The 24,703-nt window shown below is 41.9% G+C and overlaps 2 protein-coding genes across 3 annotated transcripts; both read right to left on the reverse strand.

Annotated features, from left to right (window-relative positions):
* Positions 1 to 292: 292 nt before the first annotated feature.
* LOC139371023 (zinc finger CCCH domain-containing protein 10-like) lies at positions 293 to 5,788 on the reverse strand. Of its 2 annotated transcripts, none has more exons than XM_071111048.1 (3): positions 4,796 to 5,026; positions 2,589 to 3,868; positions 293 to 2,461 (listed from the first exon to the last, which is right to left on the reverse strand). In XM_071111048.1, exons 2-3 carry the CDS (start codon positions 3,729 to 3,731, stop codon positions 1,937 to 1,939), a joined length of 1,668 nt encoding a protein of 555 aa, XP_070967149.1. In that variant the 5' UTR covers positions 3,732 to 3,868; positions 4,796 to 5,026; the 3' UTR covers positions 293 to 1,936. The 2 variants fall into 2 exon arrangements, with proteins under 2 accessions (XP_070967149.1, XP_070967151.1); XM_071111050.1 differs by lacking the exon at positions 4,796 to 5,026 and adding an exon at positions 5,673 to 5,788 and having other exon boundaries at positions 456 to 2,461.
* Positions 5,789 to 9,186: 3,398 nt separating this feature from the next.
* LOC139369794 (uncharacterized) lies at positions 9,187 to 18,985 on the reverse strand. Its single transcript, XM_071109061.1, has 8 exons — positions 18,819 to 18,985; positions 18,070 to 18,396; positions 17,116 to 17,415; positions 16,525 to 16,668; positions 16,372 to 16,433; positions 10,982 to 11,062; positions 10,737 to 10,817; positions 9,187 to 10,584 (listed from the first exon to the last, which is right to left on the reverse strand). Exons 1-8 carry the CDS (start codon positions 18,874 to 18,876, stop codon positions 10,462 to 10,464), a joined length of 1,176 nt encoding a protein of 391 aa, XP_070965162.1. The 5' UTR covers positions 18,877 to 18,985; the 3' UTR covers positions 9,187 to 10,461.
* Positions 18,986 to 24,703: the final 5,718 nt, after the last annotated feature.

Below are 24,703 nucleotides of genomic sequence, written 5' to 3' on the forward strand. Positions count from 1 at the left end.
CCTCCGCAAACCTCCATAGCGAGCCTCCGGATCCCATTGTCGCATCAAGCATAAAAGGATCTGAATGGTTAATCCGAATCTGAAGTGGCCATACAGCATTTACTGTGATGCAGCCTCCGTAGATGTCAGGGCTTTATTACTTTTTGCGGAGCAGAGCTATTGTGAAGGAAGTTGTCAAGAAAGTAAGTTTGTTTATACAGAACATACCGCCCCCACCTACCACATTTTTGGATCAAGCATAAATTGGCTTTGTGGAATCATCTCAAATCAGCAGGCACTTTCTTCTTCTTCATTATCATGGCGTTCGTACATTTTGTTTGTGCATGCCGCCACCTACTGTGCGGTAGTGCGTGGTCAATCACGGTGACAAAACTGCACATTTTAGTGGCCTTTTGTTCCCAGCACAAGGTGCACCTGTGTAATATCATGCTGTTTAATCCGCTTCAGTCGGTAGGTTTCCATTGACCCAGGTTTATTCAAGTATGGGTATCTGCAGAGTATGAAAAGCTAATCAGCTAATTGGGCAGATTTGTTGCCACTCTAGCCGATTTCTTAAGAGTTCCTCAATGAGCTTGACACCTTGATAAGCTAATTTCCTGACAATGGCTCACCTCTCTTTGTAATGGGCGACTTCAACCTCGCGACGCCTGCCATCGATTCATTTTCCCTCCTTGCCCTCACCCTTTCCTAGTCCCCTTCCACTCACAAGGCTGGTAATACGCTTGACCTCATTTTTACTAGAGGCTGTTCGCCTACTAATTTCACTGAAACCCCTTCCAGGTCGCTGATCCCTACTTTGTTTCAGTGTCAGTCTCCATCTCCTCCAACCCTATCCACTCAACCCCTACCCAGACGGTCATGTGCTGTCGCAATTCTCTCCCTCCTGATTTTTCCTCTTCAACATTACGCTCCATCTTTTTTGCATCCGTCCGTCTCGGCCCTCCCCTGCGCTGAGTGACTCATTGTGAACTTACAGAACAGGGCTGCAGGCTGCTGAGTGAAAATGGAGGTAACTAAATCTCCCTTTCACTCCCCCCTCTATCTGCTGCTAAAGCCACTATCACTCTAAATGTCCAACTTCTGCCTCTAACTCTAGGAAATTATTTTCCTCCTCAATCCTTCACCCCCTCCCTCTCTGTCCCATTCACACAGAACTACTCCTAGACATCTTTCTCCTCTCTCTCCAGATGAAATCCTGTGACTTGAGGTACGGCCGCCCTAAAACCTGCCCACTCGACCCCATCCCCTCCAGACCATCTCTGGAGACTTTCTCCCATTCCTTACTTCCCTCAACTTATCCCTGACCACAGGCTTCGTCCACTCTGACTTCAAAATGGCCTGAGTCACTCCCCTCCTCAAAAAACCAACACACGACCCCTCTGACATCACACTACAGACCGGTATCCTTTTATTTCCAGATCTGATGGTGTGTCAATCAGTAACCTTATCCTCCCATAACATTACTCTAGATAACTTGATTAATTAGTAATAACAGGACAAATTCATTTTCTTGTGAGTTACACAAGCAAAGTTACACAAGCAAAACCCATAAACATAAATAATGGAAGCTACTGAAATGTCATAAACCCCTTGCAATGTCATGACAGTCATTTGTCAAAGAACATCACCCTGACATTTTTACAGTTTGTTGTTATTTTTGGTGTTGCTTTGAAGAAGTCCCTTTGGCACACAAACCTTTAAGAAGTTCAGAGGTCACCTCAGGGACTACCTGCAACGCTGCCACAGAGCAGGGTTTGTGTGGTGAAGGCATCCTATCATCATTAACCTTTTCTCTGCCCATGGCATGTGGGCATTAGGGCTCACCCACCTCAACGTCTCCCCTCAAGTCATTCAGCAGTGGGTAATTAAAACTTGAGGGATGGTATGTAGAATTCCATCTTTTGTTCCATAGGAGGGTCCTAGAGAGTGTGCTGCATCAGTGAGGTATGGTGGTGATCCTCATACTCTGGCTGGCGATAGGGTATGACACCATGGGGGTGGTGGCATGGCTTATAGTGATGCCAGGCAGAGGCTGTGCCATGGATACAGCCACCGGTGCCACTGAAACAGTGACGGGTGCCATGGAGACGGGAGGCACCATGCCCTGGGCAATGGTCTGAACCAGGGCGGCTGAGAGCGGGGTGATCTCGGGGTTGAGGTGGGGCAGGGGAGCACTGGGTGGGGCAGCGTTAGATGGGGGCACTGTAGGGGCACCGGTGGGGGCCACTAGGTCCTGCTGTGTGAGGGTGACGGTACGAGGCTGCAGCCCGGCGCTGCTCAGGGTGGTATGGGTCTGGGCGATGCTGTGGTTGTAGGAACTGACCGAGCCCACGGGGGACGCCATGGTCTGCTCAGAGGGGGCTGGGGTGGAGGACAGGGTCATCACCGACACCTTGGTCTGGCTCCGGAACTGGGCATTCTGCTCCAGCAGCACCTCGTTGGTGGCCATGAGGTTTGAGACCTGAAGAAAAGATTAACAAGGTGTTTGAGGAGTGATCTTAAAAAGTTAATAGATACATTGTATTGTTATGTGTGGTTGTTGATTATGTGTGGAGGTATGTTCATCATCACCCGTCTGCTAGACTGACCTGTTTCTTCAATTCATCCACTCTCCTCCTCAGCAGGGTGTTTTCCTCCTCCAGAAACCTGTACTCCAGGGGCTGGGGTGAGAGGGCCGCCTGCACCCCCATCTCATAGTGCCCCCCTCCGTTCCCGTCTAGCCGGAGACCCTCCAGCCTGCGTCTCTTCAGCTGCAGCATTGTGTGGTCCACAGGGGCTTCCAGGGGCGATGTCTCATACAGACCGCTCTCAAACAGGGGGTCGTACGCCGAGCAGGGGCCCCTGTCAAAACGACGAGGTCCTGAGGCCCCCATGGAGATGCAACCCCCAATCCCACTTACCCCTACTCCTCCCACCCCTAAGATACCCGGGTCTCTGCAACCCCCAAGGCTGGGGCAGCCCATCCCCATCATGTTGCCCCCACCTCCACCCCCCACCAGTCCAGCCATGCCTCCACAGGCACCCACCCCAACCCCTCCACCTGTGTTCACCATCCCACTGGCCCCTGGGCCCAACACACTCCCCACACCCACTCTTGCCGGCTCATACTCGTTGTCCTTCTTGACGTGGCGGAACTTACACTTGCTGCCCCGCTGGCACTCACCCTTCAGAAAGTCCCTGCAGATGGGGACCTCCCCTCGGCTGTGTGGGAGGTCCATGGGGGACAGGCCCAGTCCTGCAGCTACTTTCCCCCTCAACCTGAGGGGTAGCTCCCCTGACTTCTTATAGTAGTCCTCATCCTCCTTGGAGCCGTGGACGAAGCGGCAGTTGGAGCGGACACACTCCTTGTTCTGGTAGTCGTGGCAGAATACAAACTCGTTCTTCTGCACCCCGAGGTCTGGCACCTCGTTGAAGTCGGGGTGTTTGAAGCGGCAGCGTTTTCCCCTCTTACACACGTTCCTCAAGAAGTCTCTGCAGACCCCGTCCGGGGCCGGTCCTGACCCCGGGCCCCCGGCTCCACCTCCCCCGCAGTTGTTCCCATTCCCCAGGGCCCCTCCTCCACCCATGCCCCCAGAACCAGAGCCACAGTTTTCACCTCCTGCGGATCCCCCCCGGCCTTCTCCCGTGCCCTGTCCTAAACCAGACCCCACTTCCTCGCTTACACTAGTACCCACCCCGCCGCCGCTGCTCCCACCACCACCTGACAGGTAGGTGCTGTCCCGGTCAGGCATGGCGCTTGGCCCAGCGCAAGGGGAACACAGCACTCATGTGTGTGGGCAAGTGACTTATTCTGAAAGCCTTTTCTGTTCCATGATAATGACTGTAGCTCAGATGCTCTTCGGACCAATGCAGTCATTTACCATGGCATCTGAAAGATACACGTCAAGTTGGTTGTTAACAAGTTGAAATATATTCTGTGTGACCGTTATCTAGCTAGATCGTTAAATAAATCTACACATAGGCAATGGCATCTGCGAAAACAAACGCTTGCAATTAAAATCATTGATTGGACAAACACAGAAGTTAGTGGAAAGTATAATTATACAGACCAAATGCCCGGGACAGGAATATTAAACAACAAGGCTCCAGAGGGGGTAAGGCACTAAGTAGGTGTCACTACTGAAACAGGTTCGATCCCGTCTGTATCACAACCGGCCGTGATTGGGAGTCGCTTAGGCCAGTACACAATTGGCACAGCTTCATCCGGGCTAGGGGGGGGGGGCTTTACAAGTAGGCTGTCATTGTAAATAAGAATGTGTTCTTAACTGACTTGCCTAGTTAAACACTGGTTAAATAAGAAAATAAAAAATCAAAGACAATCTCTGTTAAGACTAACATAGCTAGCTAGTCTTGACTATAGGCAACAGTCTATTGCTGTTTAAGAGGTAAATAGCAACCTTGGCCCTAACGAGCTGGTTAGCTAAACAACTTGTTAACTAGCGACATAACGTTAGCCCCTGGGCTCCGGAGTGGCGCAGCGGTTTAAGGCATGTCAGTGCTAGAAATAAAAGGTTAAATATAAGTATTTTTTTTAAATCACGGCCCAGCCCAGGTTGCTTAGCCGGGAGGGTAGCTGAAGGAGAGCGATCTAACGTTATAGCTATTAATATAGCTAGCTAACCGGTGCAAATGTATGTGGCTAGCTAGCGAACACAACCGTACACGCTGCAAAGTCACATGGTGCAAGCAAACTAGATACAGCCATTCAGCTGATACACAGTATGTTGACGTTGTCTGGTTACACAGCTAACGTTAGCTATCTAAATTACCTATGACTAGCCGTCAAAGAACTTACCAAAATGATGACTTCAGGAGCATTTAACGCAGAAGGAACGGTGTACTTTCGATGTCAGCTGATGGTATTTCTATTTTACGAATGTGAGACAAATGCTTAACTATCATTCCTAATGGCTTTTAACACATTATTTACGTCGTGTTGTTTTGGTCCCCCAAAGACTCAAAACAAAACCACCAGAGAAGAAGATTTCTACCTCTACTGTTACAAAATATTTCCACATCGTTCTGCAGATTTGCTGCCATCTACTGCACGTAGGGGATGAAAACAATCACCAGACTTGCTGCGCTTGAGGTAATTCGAATTATTCTATGATATTATGGCGGCCCGAAAATAATCGTTAAAGTGAATGCCGCCACCAACTGTGCTGGAATGTACGATCAATCATGATCTGCCCAATTCTGTACTACCATGAAAATAAAATTCAAAACCAAATAAATCCCTAACTTCTACCTCACCCTCCCCCCAAAACACTTCCCCAACCTCATTGAAGTTGATCTATATCATGCTGAAACACTCCACCCTTAGGATTGCTCAGCATGTCAACAACCAACAGTAACATCTATTAACACCAATATCTATTTTGTCATCTCCACAATACCCTCAACCTGGCATTTCTGCTTTCCACAACCCGGGTCGTATTGATAACCGTACATCATGACTGAGCCTATATCTTTTTAATATAATCTATGAACAAAAATATTGGGACCCCAGTGATGACTGCCCTCAACCTAGGATAAGCACCAGGGACATGACTTTTAATCTTCTTCCCATTAAGCTTTTCCATTTTCAAAATGTTCTCTTAGTGAGACTGGCTATCACACAATATTAACAATCTACCATTTCCAATGAACCGGGCTAATTTCACTTCACCTACCTCTTTCTCTACAGCATTAGTTAGTCGGATAGCGTGTAAGTGAAGCCCTCTCAACACTAGCACCACTTTCCACTCCAACACATCACTACTCCTGCTTCCTACCCTGGCCCTCTTTATGCTTTCTTTACTAGCCGTCCCACTGCTTTCTGTATCATGATCTCTCTTCTTCCTGTCTTTCCACTACCGACCGCCTGTGCTAATTACGACATCAGAGCGCCTCTTGTGGGGTGATTCCGACACGAGGGAAAATATGGCAGAAGTGGATGCTGTGTTCGAATCAAGCAACGCGTCGAGCAAAGTTGGTGAAGACAAATGTTTTGAATGGACAACAATAGTAGTGAAAACCTGAACAAAAATAAAATTGGCAAAAATTGGAGTGGAGGATATGTGTATGAATGATAATGAATCACTTCTTGTTGTAATGCGTTTGTTGAGTAAGGATGCATATGTGGGAAAAACACGTTTGAGGTGTCAAATGGTTAAGTATGCGCTGGGAAAAGTGGAGTGGAGTCTGTCAGAGTGACCAGGAGTGACCTTATTTTGATTAATTGTATTTCTGAAGAACAGAGTAAGATTGCAGTGAGCCTCAAAAGAATCCGAACAACAGAGGTTTTGAACTTGAGTAGAGCACCCTTCAAAGGAGTCATCTCAGGGGTGAAAATCGATGTTCAGGTTCCCGGTGGGTGAATGGAGAAAAATAAGAAAGTCTGCTGGTCCTGTAGTTTTTTGATAAAGAGCAAATACATACGCATGTGAAGCTTGGTTATGTAAGATACGCTGTAAGATATTTCATCCCCAAACCATTGCAGTGTAAGCTTTGTAAAGGATTTGGCCATGTTTCAAGTATGTGCAGACAGAAAGAGTATATTGAAGAACGGTGTGTTGAAGGAGGACAGCGTTGCAATTGTGGTGAGGATCATGATCCAGCGTTCCTGGAGTGCCCTGTAAGGGTGAAGGAGATTGACATGGCAAAAGTTAGAGCGGTCTATCGAATCTCCTATGTGGAGGCGATTCAAATAATTGAGAATACAAGTGATGCTAGTGAAGATATGGTAGTGGAAATGCCACAGCCTGTAGTAAATGTTTGCTGCCAGTCAAAATATGGATTTTGTGGCATTCAATGCCACAGTTATAAACTGTACGGCTCAAGTCTCAAAGAAGTCTAAGAAACTGGACATTATTGTGGCTGCGGTAGAAACGTTTTTGGGGCTTAATGTGTACTGGCGTTGGAAGACCCGCTCTCCCAGGTTCCCCTTGAGCCTGTGTAGGGATCAGATCTGTTACATTTTTAACAGAAAATTTTGATTTTGTTTATTTTTTGGTAGTTTTATTTTAGTTAATTTATTTTTATATACATGTATATTTTTATTATTTATTGGTATTTTGTTTCATTTTTGGGAATCCTGTTTCCATCCCTCACAGTAAGTGGCGATATACCATTGCCAATATACCATAGAAGAAGAAGAAGATTCCGACACAACGGGGCCTGCAGGAGGACAGGTGACCCTGTACCTGCCTGAAGAAAGTGGGGGTAGGGGGTGCGTGCAGCTGGAAAACAAGACCAAGATGCATTGCTGGCGGTGGTACTTCATGGGACTTTCATAGCAGGTTAGGAGAGAATTTTTGCTAACCTGCTATGTTAATTCTCCTAACCTGCTGCATTAATTTGCTTAACCTTCTGCGTCAATTCTCTTAACCTGGTACGAAAAAGTCACTTTGGTATCGAAGTGGCGTGAATAGAGTCTTTCCCTGTGCTTCATAGCTTAAAAAGCTTAAACTGAAAGCTGAAATAACCTTTTAGGTATCAGCAGAGCTTGGGTTATTATATAACTTGTCACATATAATCTTAAAATTCAAAGGGAAGATGACTTTAAACATCTTGTGGCTGCTGCTTATTTACTAGACCAGGCATGCTATTAAACATAATATCTCCTAATCAGACCATTTTTACTGATCCAGCTGGGTGAGCCTTTCGTGAATTAACACTCGGCACTTTACTTTTTCCCCCATTACTATCTGATCAGGGGTGCATGCTCAGTCCCCTCCTCTACTCCCTGTTCACTCATGACTGCACTGTCAGGCACGAATCCAACACCATCATTAGGTTTGCTGATGACACAACAGTGGTAGGCCTGATCACCGACAATGATGAGACAGCCTATAGGGAGGAGGTCAGAGTCCTGACCGTGTGGTGCAAGGACAACAACCTCTCCCTCAACGTGATCAAGACAAATCAGATGATTGTGGACTACAGGAAAACTGGGACTGAGCACGCCCCCATTCTCATCGACGGGGCTGTAGTGGATCAGGTTGAGAGCTTCAAGTTCCTTGGCGTCCACATCACCAACAAACTAACATGGTCCAAGCACACCAAGACAGTCGTGAAGAGGGCACGACAAAATATATTCCCCCTCAGGAGATTGAATTGATTTGGCATGGGTCCTCAGATCCTCAAAAGGTTTTACAGCTGCACCATCGAGAGCATCCTGACGGGTTGCATCACTGCCTGGTATGGCAACTGCTCGGCCTCCGACCGCAAGGCACTACAGAGGGTAGTGCGTACGGCCCAGTACATTACCGGGGCCAATCTTCCTGCCATCCAGGACCTCCATACCAGGCAGTGTTAGAGGAAGGACCTAAATATTGTCAAAGACTCCAGCCACCCTAGTCATAGACTGCCCCCCCCCCCTACACTGCTGCTACTCTCTGTTATTATCTATGCATAGCCACTTTAATACCTCTACCTACTTGTACATAATTACCTCAATTACCTCCACACCGGTGCCCGTGCACATTGACACATTGACTATGTACTGGCATCCCCTTTATATAGCCCAGCAATTGCTTTTTACTATGTTGTCTAATTATTTGTTATGCTATCTCTTACTTTTTTTTCTTCTTAAAACTGCATTGTTGGTAAAGGGCTTGTAAAGTAAGCATTTCACTGTAAGGTCTACACCTGTGGATTCGGCGCAGGTGACAAATACAATTTGATTTAATTTGATTTGATATGACACTACAGATCTTAAAAATTTCTTGAAACAGAATTGTCTCAAACTTTGCAACGATGTTCTTTATTGGTTAGAAGTGCAATACTTTACTATAATTGCTTTGCTCTGTAGGTTTCTTGGCCATGGGCAAGGACTGGCGTACCTACTGCATGGCATTGGAGACCTACGTATCTCCAGTAGTGGGGAGCACACACCACGCTCAGCAAGAACAAATGCCTGGAAAACATTATTACCACCAAACGCCCTTCTTCTCCATCTGTTTAATCCTAATCTCTTCTCAATGTTCTACCCTTTCCTTGTCATTTTATTGGTCAAATCACCTCAATGTGTTTGACTTGTGTCTGTTCTGGTGGGTCTTCACCAATAATCCCCTGTTGGATTTAGAGTTACAACTTGCCATTTCCTGTTGTATTTCTTGTACTTCGTAACATGGTAAACTTAGTAGCTAGGGATAATAACCCAATAATAAAGATTCCACACAATGTTTAAGAGACAGGCAAAAACAGTTCATTCACACTTGTTTTGTGAAGTTTATCAGCATAGGGTTAGCAACATCCACAAGGTTAGCCACTTGCCCATGGGCTACATATAGGCTACTAAATATGTTTACTTCGTGTTAGTCGCTTTGGATAAAAGCGTCTACTACATCAGCATGTTAATATTATCATGTTTAAAAGGAAAAGTCACAGACATGTTAGTGCTGAGAATGAGGACATATCAAAAACAGATCTGATAAGTGCATTTGGAAAGTATTCAGACCCCTTGACTTTTTCCACATTTTGTTGCGTTACAGCCTTATTCTAACATTGATTAAATAATTCTTCCCCTCATCAGTCTACACACAATACCCCATAATGAAGCAAAAACAGGTTTTTAGCTTTAAAAAAAAACTGAAATATCTGTATATTTGTATATTGCAAAAGATGCTGTAGATGGCCATCTGTTTGTGGTCTGTGGGAGTGTGCTGAAGTAAGTAATTGGAAAATCTGACTTTGTCAAATGGAGATACTGTCTGTACAGAAACATACACACTTTAACATGACATTCCCTGTTAGATGTGCACTTTAAAAGCATATGCTTCAGTTGATGACATTGCTAGAGTGCGTTTCTTGTTCAGGAATACAACAATTTGTGATTTGTCCATTAGACCAAAGAGGAAGTAGCTAACTGACTGGTTTCGACAATAGGTTGTTTTTACAAAGACAGTTGGCTGTAACAAATTTAGGCTTAAAAATACAAACATTTTACATTTTTGTTGTCAACTTCAAGGATTATGAATTCTTCAAGGTGTACCAGCTATTTGGCAGAAAGATAAGATTCATATGTTAAAATGGGTGATATATCAGTTTGAATAGCCACCAATGAAACCTCTTGCAATAGTGATTGCGAAAGATGTTTCTATACACATCAAACCACATCTCCCTTTTTTTTAAATGGCTGAAGTCATCCGTCTCTATTACAAAACAGCAATATAAAACAGCAATATAAAAAGGGAACTAGGTAAATCACAAGCCATTCAAGGCACTTTGCATGTCTCTGCTTCACAAAAAAAAAAAAAAAGTAGCTAAACGATAGTATCACCATCTTAAAACAATTCCATATGTTAGCGTAGGTAAACCCGCCCTTGATTTCCTGTGCCCAGTTAACCACTAAACATGTGTAATTGGAGAGTGAAATATATTTATAGTTAAGTGCGCCAGATAAAGCCTCATGATACTGGGCACAATACTGTTAGAGATCTCTCTGTATTATAAGGCTGTGAGCCTTGTATAGTGGCTCTAGGAGGATCTGCCTGTCTTGATACTGGCGTACTCTATTTCTCCACTGCTCTCCAGACTCACTGCTGCCTTCCCTTTTCCTGTCATGTGGACGATGGTGCAGTATATCACTGAGGGATCATCCTATATAAAGGGACGATAAGAAACACAAGATACATTCAGAGACACAGGCAATGCTGCTAACATCTGGGGATGCACAAATTCACACTATTTTACATTATATATAACGCTTATACTACCACACACACACACACACACACTAAACTTTCTCTTACTGGAGCACTGAGTGGTGTAGTTGTATCCTCTTGGTTGGCGTTTCTGTGTTGAACCGTAGCATGCATTGCATTGGGATCATCCTAGAGAGGGAAGATACAATGAGACACATACTGTATAATGAAGTTGCAACATTCATTAGCACACAAATAGCACAGGGATTGAGATGTAATCCTTTTTGAGACCTTCATGATTTAATCGAGGAACAGTCTTAAAAACAAACAAACAAACACAAACATTCTCTTACTAGTGCACTAAGTGGTGTTGTGTTGATGCTTAAACCAGTGTTTCTGTCCGCAACCATGGAATACATTGCAGTAGGATCATCCTAGGAGACAGAAAATAAGGCACACATACAGTAACTTTGAACCCTTAACCATATAACAACACAATGATAAGTGGGATGTATTCTTTCTATCTTCATTCCCCATCACTCTCTCTGTGATAGAGCTTCTAAATGATTAATTAACCTCATCATTATTCTCTCCTCCTGTTTTGCTCCCTCTACTATTATTCCCTGTGGTTTTCTTTCCTGGGATAAAAAAACAGAGTTTAATACACAAAATGAACCATTCCCACATTCCACATTGCTTTTTTTAGTGGTTGCAATTGTAGATAAATACTTTTGTTTCTCTTGTATATGTACAAAGCCATTCCAGCGATGATCAGTATGACTGGTAGGACAGCCATTAAGACGTATTGGATTGTATTGTTTTGCAGAGAGGATGCAGATGGAGCTTCTCCTGACGTCCTCACTGTGTCTGTTCCTACAGGATATGGACATGTTTAGTCAGTCTACAGTATAACAGGGAGCTTTGCTCGGTGCAAAACAGAATACTGTGGTCAGCTTGTATGCTGATGTAGTTTTTTGTTCAAATGTCATCCATTCGAACCTGTCAGACAGAAAATGTAATGACAATTTGATAGAAACCTGTCGCAGATGTGTGTAATTTTGAGACATTTGAATAATTTCCTTGAAATATTCTGCCTGTGGAGTATAATTTCATGATATTCATTGGACATAAACTGACCATTAGAAGCAGTTGTTGGTAGTGCTTTTGTAGTCTCTGGCAAGGTCTTTATCCCCTTACAGACTTATTTTGTTATGCACATCTTATATGAGCATGAAAAAGTCAACTTAAATGGTGAATGCAGTGCTTGTTTTTCAGTGTGCAGACAACACTCATAAAATGGATAATTATCAGATCTCTTACCTTCAACAGTGATATGCATGTCTCTAGTGTCTTGGTTGTTGATTGTACACCTGTACCACCCCTGATCCTCCTTAGTGATGAATGAGAGAAGGACAGAGAGGTTCCCTGGAGAGCTCTCAGTATTAAACATTGCCACTCTGTCTCTGGAGAGATCACGCTTGGTTAATGGTGTAGCGGGGAGTTTAGTCCATGTCAGTTTGTGAGGTTTAGCCTGGAGTTCATTGCAGGAGCAGGGCAGGAGCACAGACTGGCCCGGGGATCGAACTATCTCCAGTTGGTTAGAGTCTGACAAACTGCAGCCTGTTGAAACACATACAACCCCTTTCTGTATATGTGGCAGTCAGCAGATTGTGTGTAAAAGGTAATTTGTTGTCTGTGTAAACTTAAGATAGCCCTCTGGCTATCAACCTTGTGCTCATACATCTAACTGCATTCACAACAACAAACACTATATTTTACTCCTTTCTGCAAGGTTCCATACATGTGACTTTCTGTAGATAGTAAACCCACAGGATTTCACATGCTGCGGTGGCACCCAAATGTCTCTTAGCTGTAAGACCAGTCTTATGACTTAGTCACACCAAGACAAGTTTGTATCAGGTTAGAAAAAACACTAACATATAACAAGAGACTATTCTTTAAGCAGTAAAACACAGGATAGCATGACTAATTATGTAATTTTCCACAACAAAACAGAGCAATTTGTTGAGGGAAACCTACTTGATCAATTTTAGATGATGGAGCTCTCTACAACTGCTAACATGAACACGTAAGACTACCCATTACTAACAGTATTACTGATAGCCTTCAGTATTATCAATGCCATATACTGTAGTAATCTGAAATAGCTTATATATTTGATGGACCAAACCATGAATGGTTTTGTACAGATGTTTGCCTTCTACTGTTATACTTTCTATATACAGCTGTCTAAGCCTGAGATGAATATTTTACCTTTAACATAGAGTCTGATGTCAACCTCATCATTATTCTCTCCTCCTGTTTTGCTCCCTCTACTATTATTCCCTGTGGTTTTCTTTCCTGGGATAAAAAAACAGAGTTTAATACACAAAATGAACCATTCCCACATTCCACATTGCTTTTTTTAGTGGTTGCAATTGTAGATAAATACTTTTGTTTCTCTTGTATATGTACAAAGCCATTCCAGCGATGATCAGTATGACTGGTAGGACAGCCATTAAGACGTATTGGATTGTATTGTTTTGCAGAGAGGATGCAGATGGAGCTTCTCCTGACGTCCTCACTGTGTCTGTTCCTACAGGATATGGACATGTTTAGTCAGTCTACAGTATAACAGGGAGCTTTGCTCGGTGCAAAACAGAATACTGTGGCAGCTTGTATGCTGATGTAGTTTTTTGTTCAAATGTCATCCATTCGAACCTGTCAGACAGAAAATGTAATGACAATTTGATAGAAACCTGTCGCAGATGTGTGTAATTTTGAGACATTTGAATAATTTCCTTGAAATATTCTGCCTGTGGAGTATAATTTCATGATATTCATTGGACATAAACTGACCATTAGAAGCAGTTGTTGGTAGTGCTTTTGTAGTCTCTGGCAAGGTCTTTATCCCCTTACAGACTTATTTTGTTATGCACATCTTATATGAGCATGAAAAAGTCAACTTAAATGGTGAATGCAGTGCTTGTTTTTCAGTGTGCAGACAACACTCATAAAATGGATAATTATCAGATCTCTTACCTTCAACAGTGATATGCATGTCTCTAGTGTCTTGGTTGTTGATTGTACACCTGTACCACCTCTGATCCTCCTTAGTGATGAATGAGAGAAGGACAGAGAGGTTCCCTGGAGAGCTCTCAGTATTAAACATTGCCACTCTGTCTCTGGAGAGATCACGCTTGGTTAATGGTGTAGCGGGGAGTTTAGTCCATGTCAGTTTGTGAGGTTTAGCCTGGAGTTCATTGCAGGAGCAGGGCAGGAGCACAGACTGGCCCGGGGATCGAACTATCTCCAGTTGGTTAGAGTCTGACAAACTGCAGCCTGTTGAAACACATACAACCCCTTTCTGTATATGTGGCAGTCAGCAGATTGTGTGTAAAAGGTAATTTGTTGTCTGTGTAAACTTAAGATAGCCCTCTGGCTATCAACCTTGTGCTCATACATCTAACTGCATTCACAACAACAAACACTATATTTTACTCCTTTCTGCAAGGTTCCATACATGTGACTTTCTGTAGATAGTAAACCCACAGGATTTCACATGCTGCGGTGGCACCCAAATGTCTCTTAGCTGTAAGACCAGTCTTATGACTTAGTCACACCAAGACAAGTTTGTATCAGGTTAGAAAAAACACTAACATATAACAAGAGACTATTCTTTAAGCAGTAAAACACAGGATAGCATGACTAATTATGTAATTTTCCACAACAAAACAGAGCAATTTGTTGAGGGAAACCTACTTGATCAATTTTAGATGATGGAGCTCTCTACAACTGCTAACATGAACACGTAAGACTACCCATTACTAACAGTATTACTGATAGCCTTCAGTATTATCAATGCCATATACTGTAGTAATCTGAAATAGCTTATATATTTGATGGACCAAACCATGAATGGTTTTGTACAGATGTTTGCCTTCTACTGTTATACTTTCTATATACAGCTGTCTAAGCCTGAGATGAATATTTTACCTTTAACATAGAGTCTGATGTCAACCTCATCATTATTCTCTCCTCCTGTTTTGCTCCCTCTACTATTATTCCCTGTGGTTTTCTTTCCTGGGATAAAAAAACAGAGTTTAATACACAAAATGAACCATTCCCACATTCCACATTGCTTTTTTTAGTGGTTGCAATTGTAGATAAATACTTTTGTTTCTCTTGTATATGTACAAAGCCATTCCAGCGATGATCAGTATGACTGGTAGGACAGCCATTAAGACGTATTGGATTGTATTGTTTTGCAGAGAGGATGCAGATGGAGCTTCTCCTGACGTCCTCACTGTGTCTGTTCCTACAGGATATGGACATGTTTAGTCAGTCTACAGTATAACAGGGAGCTTTGCTCGGTGCAAAACAGAATACTGTGGCAGCTTGTATGCTGATGTAGTTTTTTGTTCAAATGTCATCCATTCGAACCTGTCAGACAGAAAATGTAATGACAATTTGATAGAAACCTGTCGCAGATGTGTGTAATTTTGAGACATTTGAATAATTTCCTTGAAATATTCTGCCTGTGGAGTATAATTTCATGATATTCATTGGACATAAACTGACCATTAGAAGCAGTTGTTGGTAGTGCTTTTGTAGTCTCTGGCAAGGTCTTTATCCCCTTACAGACTTATTTTGTTATGCACATCTTATATGAGCATGAAAAAGTCAACTTAAATGGTGAATGCAGTGCTTGTTTTTCAGTGTGCAGACAACACTCATAAAATGGATAATTATCAGATCTCTTACCTTCAACAGTGATATGCATGTCTCTAGTGTCTTGGTTGTTGATTGTACACCTGTACCACCCCTGATCCTCCTTAGTGATGAATGAGAGAAGGACAGAGAGGTTCCCTGGAGAGCTCTCAGTATTAAACATTGCCACTCTGTCTCTGGAGAGATCACGCTTGGTTAATGGTGTAGCGGGGAGTTTAGTCCATGTCAGTTTGTGAGGTTTAGCCTGGAGTTCATTGCAGGAGCAGGGCAGGAGCACAGACTGGCCCGGGGATCGAACTATCTCCAGTTGGTTAGAGTCTGACAAACTGCAGCCTGTTGAAACACATACAACCCCTTTCTGTATATGTGGCAGTCAGCAGATTGTGTGTAAAAGGTAATTTGTTGTCTGTGTAAACTTAAGATAGCCCTCTGGCTATCAACCTTGTGCTCATACATCTAACTGCATTCACAACAACAAACACTATATTTTACTCCTTTCTGCAAGGTTCCATACATGTGACTTTCTGTAGATAGTAAACCCACAGGATTTCACATGCTGCGGTGGCACCCAAATGTCTCTTAGCTGTAAGACCAGTCTTATGACTTAGTCACACCAAGACAAGTTTGTATCAGGTTAGAAAAAACACTAACATATAACAAGAGACTATTCTTTAAGCAGTAAAACACAGGATAGCATGACTAATTATGTAATTTTCCACAACAAAACAGAGCAATTTGTTGAGGGAAACCTACTTGATCAATTTTAGATGATGGAGCTCTCTACAACTGCTAACATGAACACGTAAGACTACCCATTACTAACAGTATTACTGATAGCCTTCAGTATTATCAATGCCATATACTGTAGTAATCTGAAATAGCTTATATATTTGATGGACCAAACCATGAATGGTTTTGTACAGATGTTTGCCTTCTACTGTTATACTTTCTATATACAGCTGTCTAAGCCTGAGATGAATATTTTACCTTTAACATAGAGTCTGATGTCAACCTCATCATTATTCTCTCCTCCTGTTTTGCTCCCTCTACTATTATTCCCTGTGGTTTTCTTTCCTGGGATAAAAAAACAGAGTTTAATACACAAAATGAACCATTCCCACATTCCACATTGCTTTTTTTAGTGGTTGCAATTGTAGATAAATACTTTTGTTTCTCTTGTATATGTACAAAGCCATTCCAGCGATGATCAGTATGACTGGTAGGACAGCCATTAAGACGTATTGGATTGTATTGTTTTGCAGAGAGGATGCAGATGGAGCTTCTCCTGACGTCCTCACTGTGTCTGTTCCTACAGGATATGGACATGTTTAGTCAGTCTACAGTATAACAGGGAGCTTTGCTCGGTGCAAAACAGAATACTGTGGTCAGCTTGTATGCTGATGTAGTTTTTTGTTCAAATGTCATCCATTCGAACCTGTCAGACAGAAAATGTAATGACAATTTGATAGAAACCTGTCGCAGATGTGTGTAATTTTGAGACATTTGAATAATTTCCTTGAAATATTCTGCCTGTGGAGTATAATTTCATGATATTCATTGGACATAAACTGACCATTAGAAGCAGTTGTTGGTAGTGCTTTTGTAGTCTCTGGCAAGGTCTTTATCCCCTTACAGACTTATTTTGTTATGCACATCTTATATGAGCATGAAAAAGTCAACTTAAATGGTGAATGCAGTGCTTGTTTTTCAGTGTGCAGACAACACTCATAAAATGGATAATTATCAGATCTCTTACCTTCAACAGTGATATGCATGTCTCTAGTGTCTTGGTTGTTGATTGTACACCTGTACCACCCCTGATCCTCCTTAGTGATGAATGAGAGAAGGACAGAGAGGTTCCCTGGAGAGCTCTCAGTATTAAACATTGCCACTCTGTCTCTGGAGAGATCACGCTTGGTTAATGGTGTAGCGGGGAGTTTAGTCCATGTCAGTTTGTGAGGTTTAGCCTGGAGTTCATTGCAGGAGCAGGGCAGGAGCACAGACTGGCCCGGGGATCGAACTATCTCCAGTTGGTTAGAGTCTGACAAACTGCAGCCTGTTGAAACGCATACAACCCCTTTCTGTATATGTGGCAGTCAGCAGATTGTGTGTAAAAGGTAATTTGTTGTCTGTGTAAACTTAAGATAGCCCTCTGGCTATCAACCTTGTGCTCATACATCTAACTGCATTCACAACAACAAACACTATATTTTACTCCTTTCTGCAAGGTTCCATACATGTGACTTTCTGTAGATAGTAAACCCACAGGATTTCACATGCTGCGGTGGCACCCAAATGTCTCTTAGCTGTAAGACCAGTCTTATGACTTAGTCACACCAAGACAAGTTTGTATCAGGTTAGAAAAAACACTAACATATAACAAGAGACTATTCTTTAAGCAGTAAAACACAGGATAGCATGACTAATTATGTAATTTTCCACAACAAAACAGAGCAATTTGTTGAGGGAAACCTACTTGATCAATTTTAGATGATGGAGCTCTCTACAACTGCTAACATGAACACGTAAGACTACCCATTACTAACAGTATTACTGATAGCCTTCAGTATTATCAATGCCATATACTGTAGTAATCTGAAATAGCTTATATATTTGATGGACCAAACCATGAATGGTTTTGTACAGATGTTTGCCTTCTACTGTTATACCTTTTATATACAGCTGTCTAAGCCTGAGATGAATATTTTACCTTTAACATAGAGTCTGATGTCCCTCTCTATGTCCCAGTTGTCACTATCCTCGAGTCTACATCTGTAATCTCCCTGATCATCCTGAGTGAGGTGTGAGAGGAGGACAGAGAGGTTCCCAGGATGTTTTATATTCAACAGCTCCACTCTGTCTATGTAGAGATCACTCTGGGTTAATATCACAGGCTCCTGACCTAGGGTGAATTTAGTCCATGTGAGTCTGGGAGTATCAAACTGACGTACAGTACAGGAGCAGGGCAGGAGAACAGACTGGCCTGTGAATGCAGTGATCTCCTGCAGTGGATGGTTAGTGCCTGACAGAGTACAGCCTGTTGAAACACAGAGCAACATCATTCTTATTACTATGAGTATTATTACAATTCTGCATGTACACAGTACAATCCATTATGGGCAGTGCTTTCTAAAATGAAGTCTGAAACTATGAGCAACTATTTGAGAGATCTGCAACAGAATCCACACATGCCATTTAGCAGACACTTTTATCCAAAGTAAATCAGAGGTTTATTTGACCACAAGTAAAAAAATATATGCCATAAATATTGTTTATGAACCAGAAAAAGAACTGCAGAAGGATGACTGTTGATAAACAATCTCCCCAGAGTAAGAGCAACAAGCAACATGTGATTGTGTACACTTTGTATACTAAACGCATTAGTATTTTTTTCCACATTTTTTTTCAGTAACAGTGAGGTCTCCATGACCACATACAGGTTAAGACAGTAGGACTCACCTTCATTTCCTGCAGTAATGTGAAGGCTTGAGCTGATCAGAAACACAGAGATCCACATGATGACGGTCTCCTGATGTTGAAAGACAGAAACGGTATGTTCTGTGTGTGTGTTGAGAGAAGGACTGAGTTTGGCGCTCCTCTTCCCTGTGAGTGTAGACTGACAATATGTGTAACTGTGTGACATGGGAAGTAAAAGTAGAGTGAGAATGGTATGTCCTGACTCTCAGTCCACATCCGGTTACATACCTCTCTGCTTCTCCTTTTTCTCTAACTAGTCATTCTCCTCTCCTTATGGTCAGCTCTTCTCAAAATGTCCGTTTTTGAATGGAATCATAGTTCATTTGACTATGATAATCTTATCCATGACAAAATTACCATCAATCCGCCAATCTGTAATTTCATAAATGGAAAACTGCTCAGCCACTTTAGATAACAAGTATAGACCCTACATAGAGTATATTAACAAAAATTAGGCAGGTATTGCATAATTCCCCAAAATCAACAAAGGCATACTGGTTGAAGAGAATTTCTATCATCATTGTGTAATCAATACGATGCAGGGCGCAGCAGTTGTTTATTAGCAAATTACCATGGGAGGAGGCATACACAGGGACTCCAAAAAGGTAACAGTACAGGCAGGGAAAAGGCTAATAACATAGTCCGGGAGATCAGGCAAGGGGTTGACGACAGGAAATCTGATAGGCAAAAGTACAGGCAGGGAATAGGCAAAAAGGTGTCGTTAGTGAGGATGGCCAAAAACTACAATAAACGGGAGGCCTAATACAGAACTAAACAGCGCTCTGACTAGACCGTGTAACAAAACAAAACCTCACAGTGATGGGGTGCAAAGAACTGAACTAAATAGTGTGTGATAATGACATACAGGTGTGTGAACAGGTGATCAGAATTCAGGTGATTGGGATCTGGAGCGTGAGCTGCGTTCAGGGGATCTATGTGTTTGAGAGTGTGAGTTGGAAGCAGACGTTACACATTGCAATATAACTCCACATACCACCATTAGAGACTAAGCATGAATTTAGCAGAACTATGATTCTAAACATTGCCAATGTATGTACATAAAACACCACAACTTATCAAAATGAAGAGAAGAGCGTACTTTTTGTTCAAATTTTATTGCCTTATTGCCATAGATTTTCCTATTCTTTACACTGTTAATAAAAGTAATGATATTAATTTCATTTAGAAAAGTAATATATCAAACATATTTACAGAATGCATTTAATTTATGGTATTATAGAAGAAAAGTGAAAGACAAAATACATAATGTAATTTGTACCAAATTTGAATTCTATCATATGGTATTTTAAATGCGTTGTAAGATCAAGATTTGAATGTGAAGAGTGAAACATATTTACAGTTAAGCAATACATGGTAACAATAACCACACATACTGTATAATGGTTCTAGGAGGATCTGCCCATCTTAATGCTGACCTACCCTGGCCGTCATTGTAAATAAGAATTTGTTCTTAATTGACTTGCCTAGTTAAATAAAGGTTAAATAAACACAAATTCTCCACTGTTCTCCAGACTCACTGCTGCCTTCCCTTTTCCTTTCATGTGGACAATGGTGGAGTATATCACTGATTGATCATCCTATATAAAGTGACAATAAGAAACACAAGATACATTCAGAGACACAGGCACTGCAGCATCTAGGGATGTAGATTTGTGCTGATTTACACTATAAATACACTGAGTGCTCTTTCCATGGCATAGACTGACCAGGTGAAAGCTACCCTTATTGATGTTGCTTGTTAAATCCACATCAATTAATGTAGATGAAGAGGAGGAGGCAGGTTAAAGAAGGATTTTTAAGCCTTGAGACATGGATTGTCAATGTGTGCCATTCAGAGGGTGAATGGGCCAGACAAAAGATTTAAGTGATTTTGAACAAGGTATGGTAGTAGGTGCCAGGCGTATCGGTTTGAGTGCGTCAAGAACTGCAACGCTGCTGGGTTTTTCACGCTCAACAGTTTCCTGTGTGTATCAAGAATGGTCCACCACCCAAAGGACATCCAATTTGACACAACTGTGGGAAGCATTGGAGTCAACACAGGCCATCTTTTCTGTGGAATGCTTTCGACACCTTGTAAAGTCCATGCCCCGACAAATTGAGGCTGTTCTTAATTTTGTACACTCAGTGTATTTATACTAACACACACACACACACACACACACACACACACACTGCACTTACTCTTACTGGTGCACTGTAGAGTGTTGTTGTCTCCTCTTGGTTGATGTATGCTGCGGTTCACACAGAAACATTGCATAGGGATCATTATCCTAAAGAGGGAAGAAGAGTAGAAATACAATGAGACACGTAATACACACATGATACAGATGCAACATCCATTAGCACACAAGTAGCACAATGATTGAGATGCAATCTTTCTTGAGACATTCATTTTCCCACTGAATTTGACATGATTTAATCAATAACAGTCTTAAAGACAAACACATGCACACAAACATTATCTTACTGGTGTAATGAGTGGTGTGGTTGTCTTGTCACCTAAACCAGTGTTTCTGTCTGCAACCGTGGAATACATTGCAGAGGGATCATCCTATAGAGGAGAGATACAATGAGAAACAAACAGTAACTTTGTCTAATTGACCATCCTCATATAAATAACACAATGATAAATGGGATGTATTCTTTCATCAGATCTTAATATCCCCACACTCTCAATGTGATAGAGCACGTGTCAAACATTCCGCGGAGGGCCGAGAATCTGTGGGTTTTGGTTCCTCCCTTGTACTTGATTGAGGAATTAAGGTGACTGATTGGTAAGTAGTTGAAAGGAGAAACCAAAATCCAGAAGACACTAGGCCCTCCATGGAATGCGTTTGACACCCCTAGAAGATAGAGCTTCTAAATCATTTATTTACCTTATCGTTATTCTTTCCCCCTGTTTTGCTCCAGCTACTTTTCTCCTCTGTTTTTCTTTCCTAGGGATAAAATAACAGTGAGTTTAATGCACACAATAAGTCCTGTCACTTTCCCCCAACTAAACTCATTGCTTATCTATGTGGTTGCAATTGTGGACAAGTAACCATTATTTATCCTGTATCTGTACAGAGCAACTCCAGCCATGATGGGAATGACTGGTAAATCAGCCAGTACAATGTAAATGATTGTAGAGCTTTCTCTGAAGTCCCCCAAGTGTCTGTCCCTACAGGACTTGGTGACTCTTCCAGTCCACGCTAAAAAGAGAGTCTGTGATCACTTGCATATCGATCTAGCTTTTTGTTCACACATCGTCACACAAGTATGGTTTTAACCAGCAACAGTCGTTAGCAATATAAGACACTTTAATGATTTACACTGACTTTTAGAGGAAGTTGTTGGTTGGGATGTTCTAGTTATGGGTTGAGTTATGAGTGGTGGTGGGTGTTTTGGTTTGCTCTGACTAACAGAAAAGTGGATCATTAGGTCCGTGTCAATACTATGTAGCTGAAGATTAAATCTTGGGGCTCATTTTTCGGGAGTGGGAGCTCTTACCTTTATCATAGAGTTGGATTTCTTTGATTTCTACAGTACTGATTTGGCACCTGTACCACCCCTCATCCTCACTCGTTAGATGTGAAAGGAGGAGAGAGTGGTTCCCAGGAGAGTTCTCAGTAAACATATTTACTCTGCCTTTGTAGAGATCACTCTGGGTTGATATAATTTCAGGTCTCTGTCCATCTCTGAATTTAGTCCATGTGATTCTGGGAGGTTTAGCCTGAAGTTCAGAATAGGAACAGGGCATGTGTTTTATTTACTTTATCAATTTTAGATGATGGTTCTCCACAACTGCTACCATGAACACTTAAGACTACCCATTACTAACAGTTTTACTGCTAGCCTTCAGTATTACCAATGCCATATACTGTAGTAATCTGAAATAGTTTATATATTTAATGGAACAAACCATGAATTGTTTGTACAGATGTTTGCCTTATACTGTTGCTTCCTGTCATATTTTCTATACACAGCTGTCTAAGCCTGAGATGCATCTCTTACCTTTTACAAAGAGTCTGATGTACAGTATGTGTTCCTGTCTTCTCTATCCTTGATTGTACGCCTTTACACCCCATGATCCTCCTTAATGATGTGTGAGAGGTGGAGAGAGAGGTTCCCACAATATTTAACATATCCACGCTGTACCTGTAGAGATCACTCTGGGTTAATGGTATCCAACACTCACTGTTTTGTTTTTGGAAGTTCCATGTGAGGCTTTGAGGTTTAACTAGGAGGTCAGTACAGGAGCAGGGCAGGAGAACAGACTGGCCTGAGAAGACGTGGATCTCCTTCAGATGACATTCTACGAGAGTACAACCTACAGAGACACAGAGCAAAATATGACCAAGTTGGAATTCAATTAATTGAATCTGCCATAGCAATGTCAGTGGATTGTAGTGGCGGTCACAAATCATGAAGGCAAGCTCTGATGCTGCTGATGGTCATTAGTAGCCTACCAAAATTGCTAACTGCATGGTACTCAGCACTCTATTGTCCCTCTAATCACTCTGACGTAAATGAAAGTGTAATCGAAAATCGAATCAAACACTTCATGAGGGCCCATGAGCTCATGTTGCACAACATTTCTATAGGCTATGAAATTTGCGCAAGAAAACTTAGTGATGGCCTCTATTCTATTGGCTAGGCTTACTATATTTATTTCTCAACTCTCCTAATATTAAGCACATTGCTTCTCTTTACAACTGGAGTATAACTGTCACGACTTCCGCCGAAGTAAGCTCCTCTCCTTGTTTGGGCGGCGTTCGGCAATCGACTTCACCGGCTTTCTAGCCATCGCCGCTCTATTTTTCATATGTCCATTTGCTTTGTCTTGTTCCATACACACCTGGTTTTCATTCAACCAATCAAGCTACATGTATTTAGTCCTCTGTTTCCCATCATGTCTTTGTGTGTAATTGGTCATTATTAACCGCTCAACATAGAATAGCCGAATGTGCACACTCCTTCATATTGTTTATAGAAAATATAATTTCCATTTTATTCAACTTTGTTCAATTGTATTCTTCATACTATAAAATAATATGAAATAATGCCATGGAATTCTAAGCAAATCTTGTCTGCCAAATTAACTAGTGTAGCACACAGCCATATGGCATTGCCAGATCAGGACCTAACATAAGGACAACTCAGAGTATGCTATTCTGTTCTTCTGAAATAAACTACATTTTCTTTATATCATGTTTCTTTAGACCTGTCTAAAGTAAAATATGGATTTATTGTGAACGTGTAGGCTATATTACATGGATTTATTAGACTTTTGTAACGCTTGTCGTCTGGGGAAGGAGAGGAGGACCAAGGTGCAGCGTGGTAAGTGTTCATATTATTTATTAGACAAAACAACAATTATTACTAGACAAAACAACAAACACGACAAACAAACAGTCCTGAAAGGTGAAACAAAAACACTAAACACGAAACAACCACCCACAAAACACAATGGAAAACAGGCTACCTAAATATGGTTCTCAATTAGGGACAACGATTGACAGCTGCCTCTGATTGAGAACCATACCAGGCCAAACACAGAAATAGAAAATCATAGACAAACTAACATAGACAACCCACCCAACTCACGCCCTGACCATACTAAAACAAAAGACAAAACAAAGGAACTAAGGTCAGAATGTGACAACTTTTTAAAATGTAGATTTTCCTAAGGTCTGCGTCATGTGTGGAAGCCAGTAGAGGCTGTGTTTATGTTAATTAACGGTCAATTACCGTGAGACGACAGTATTTGCTTGACAATCACTGGCTAACAAACTTTCATGACCATCACAGCCCTAATTGTGTCTGATAGAGTCCAGCCTGCTGAAACACAGAGCAATATTATCCTT

This window comes from Oncorhynchus clarkii, chromosome 17 (assembly GCF_045791955.1).
Source record: "Oncorhynchus clarkii lewisi isolate Uvic-CL-2024 chromosome 17, UVic_Ocla_1.0, whole genome shotgun sequence".
NCBI lineage: Eukaryota > Metazoa > Chordata > Actinopteri > Salmoniformes > Salmonidae > Oncorhynchus > Oncorhynchus clarkii.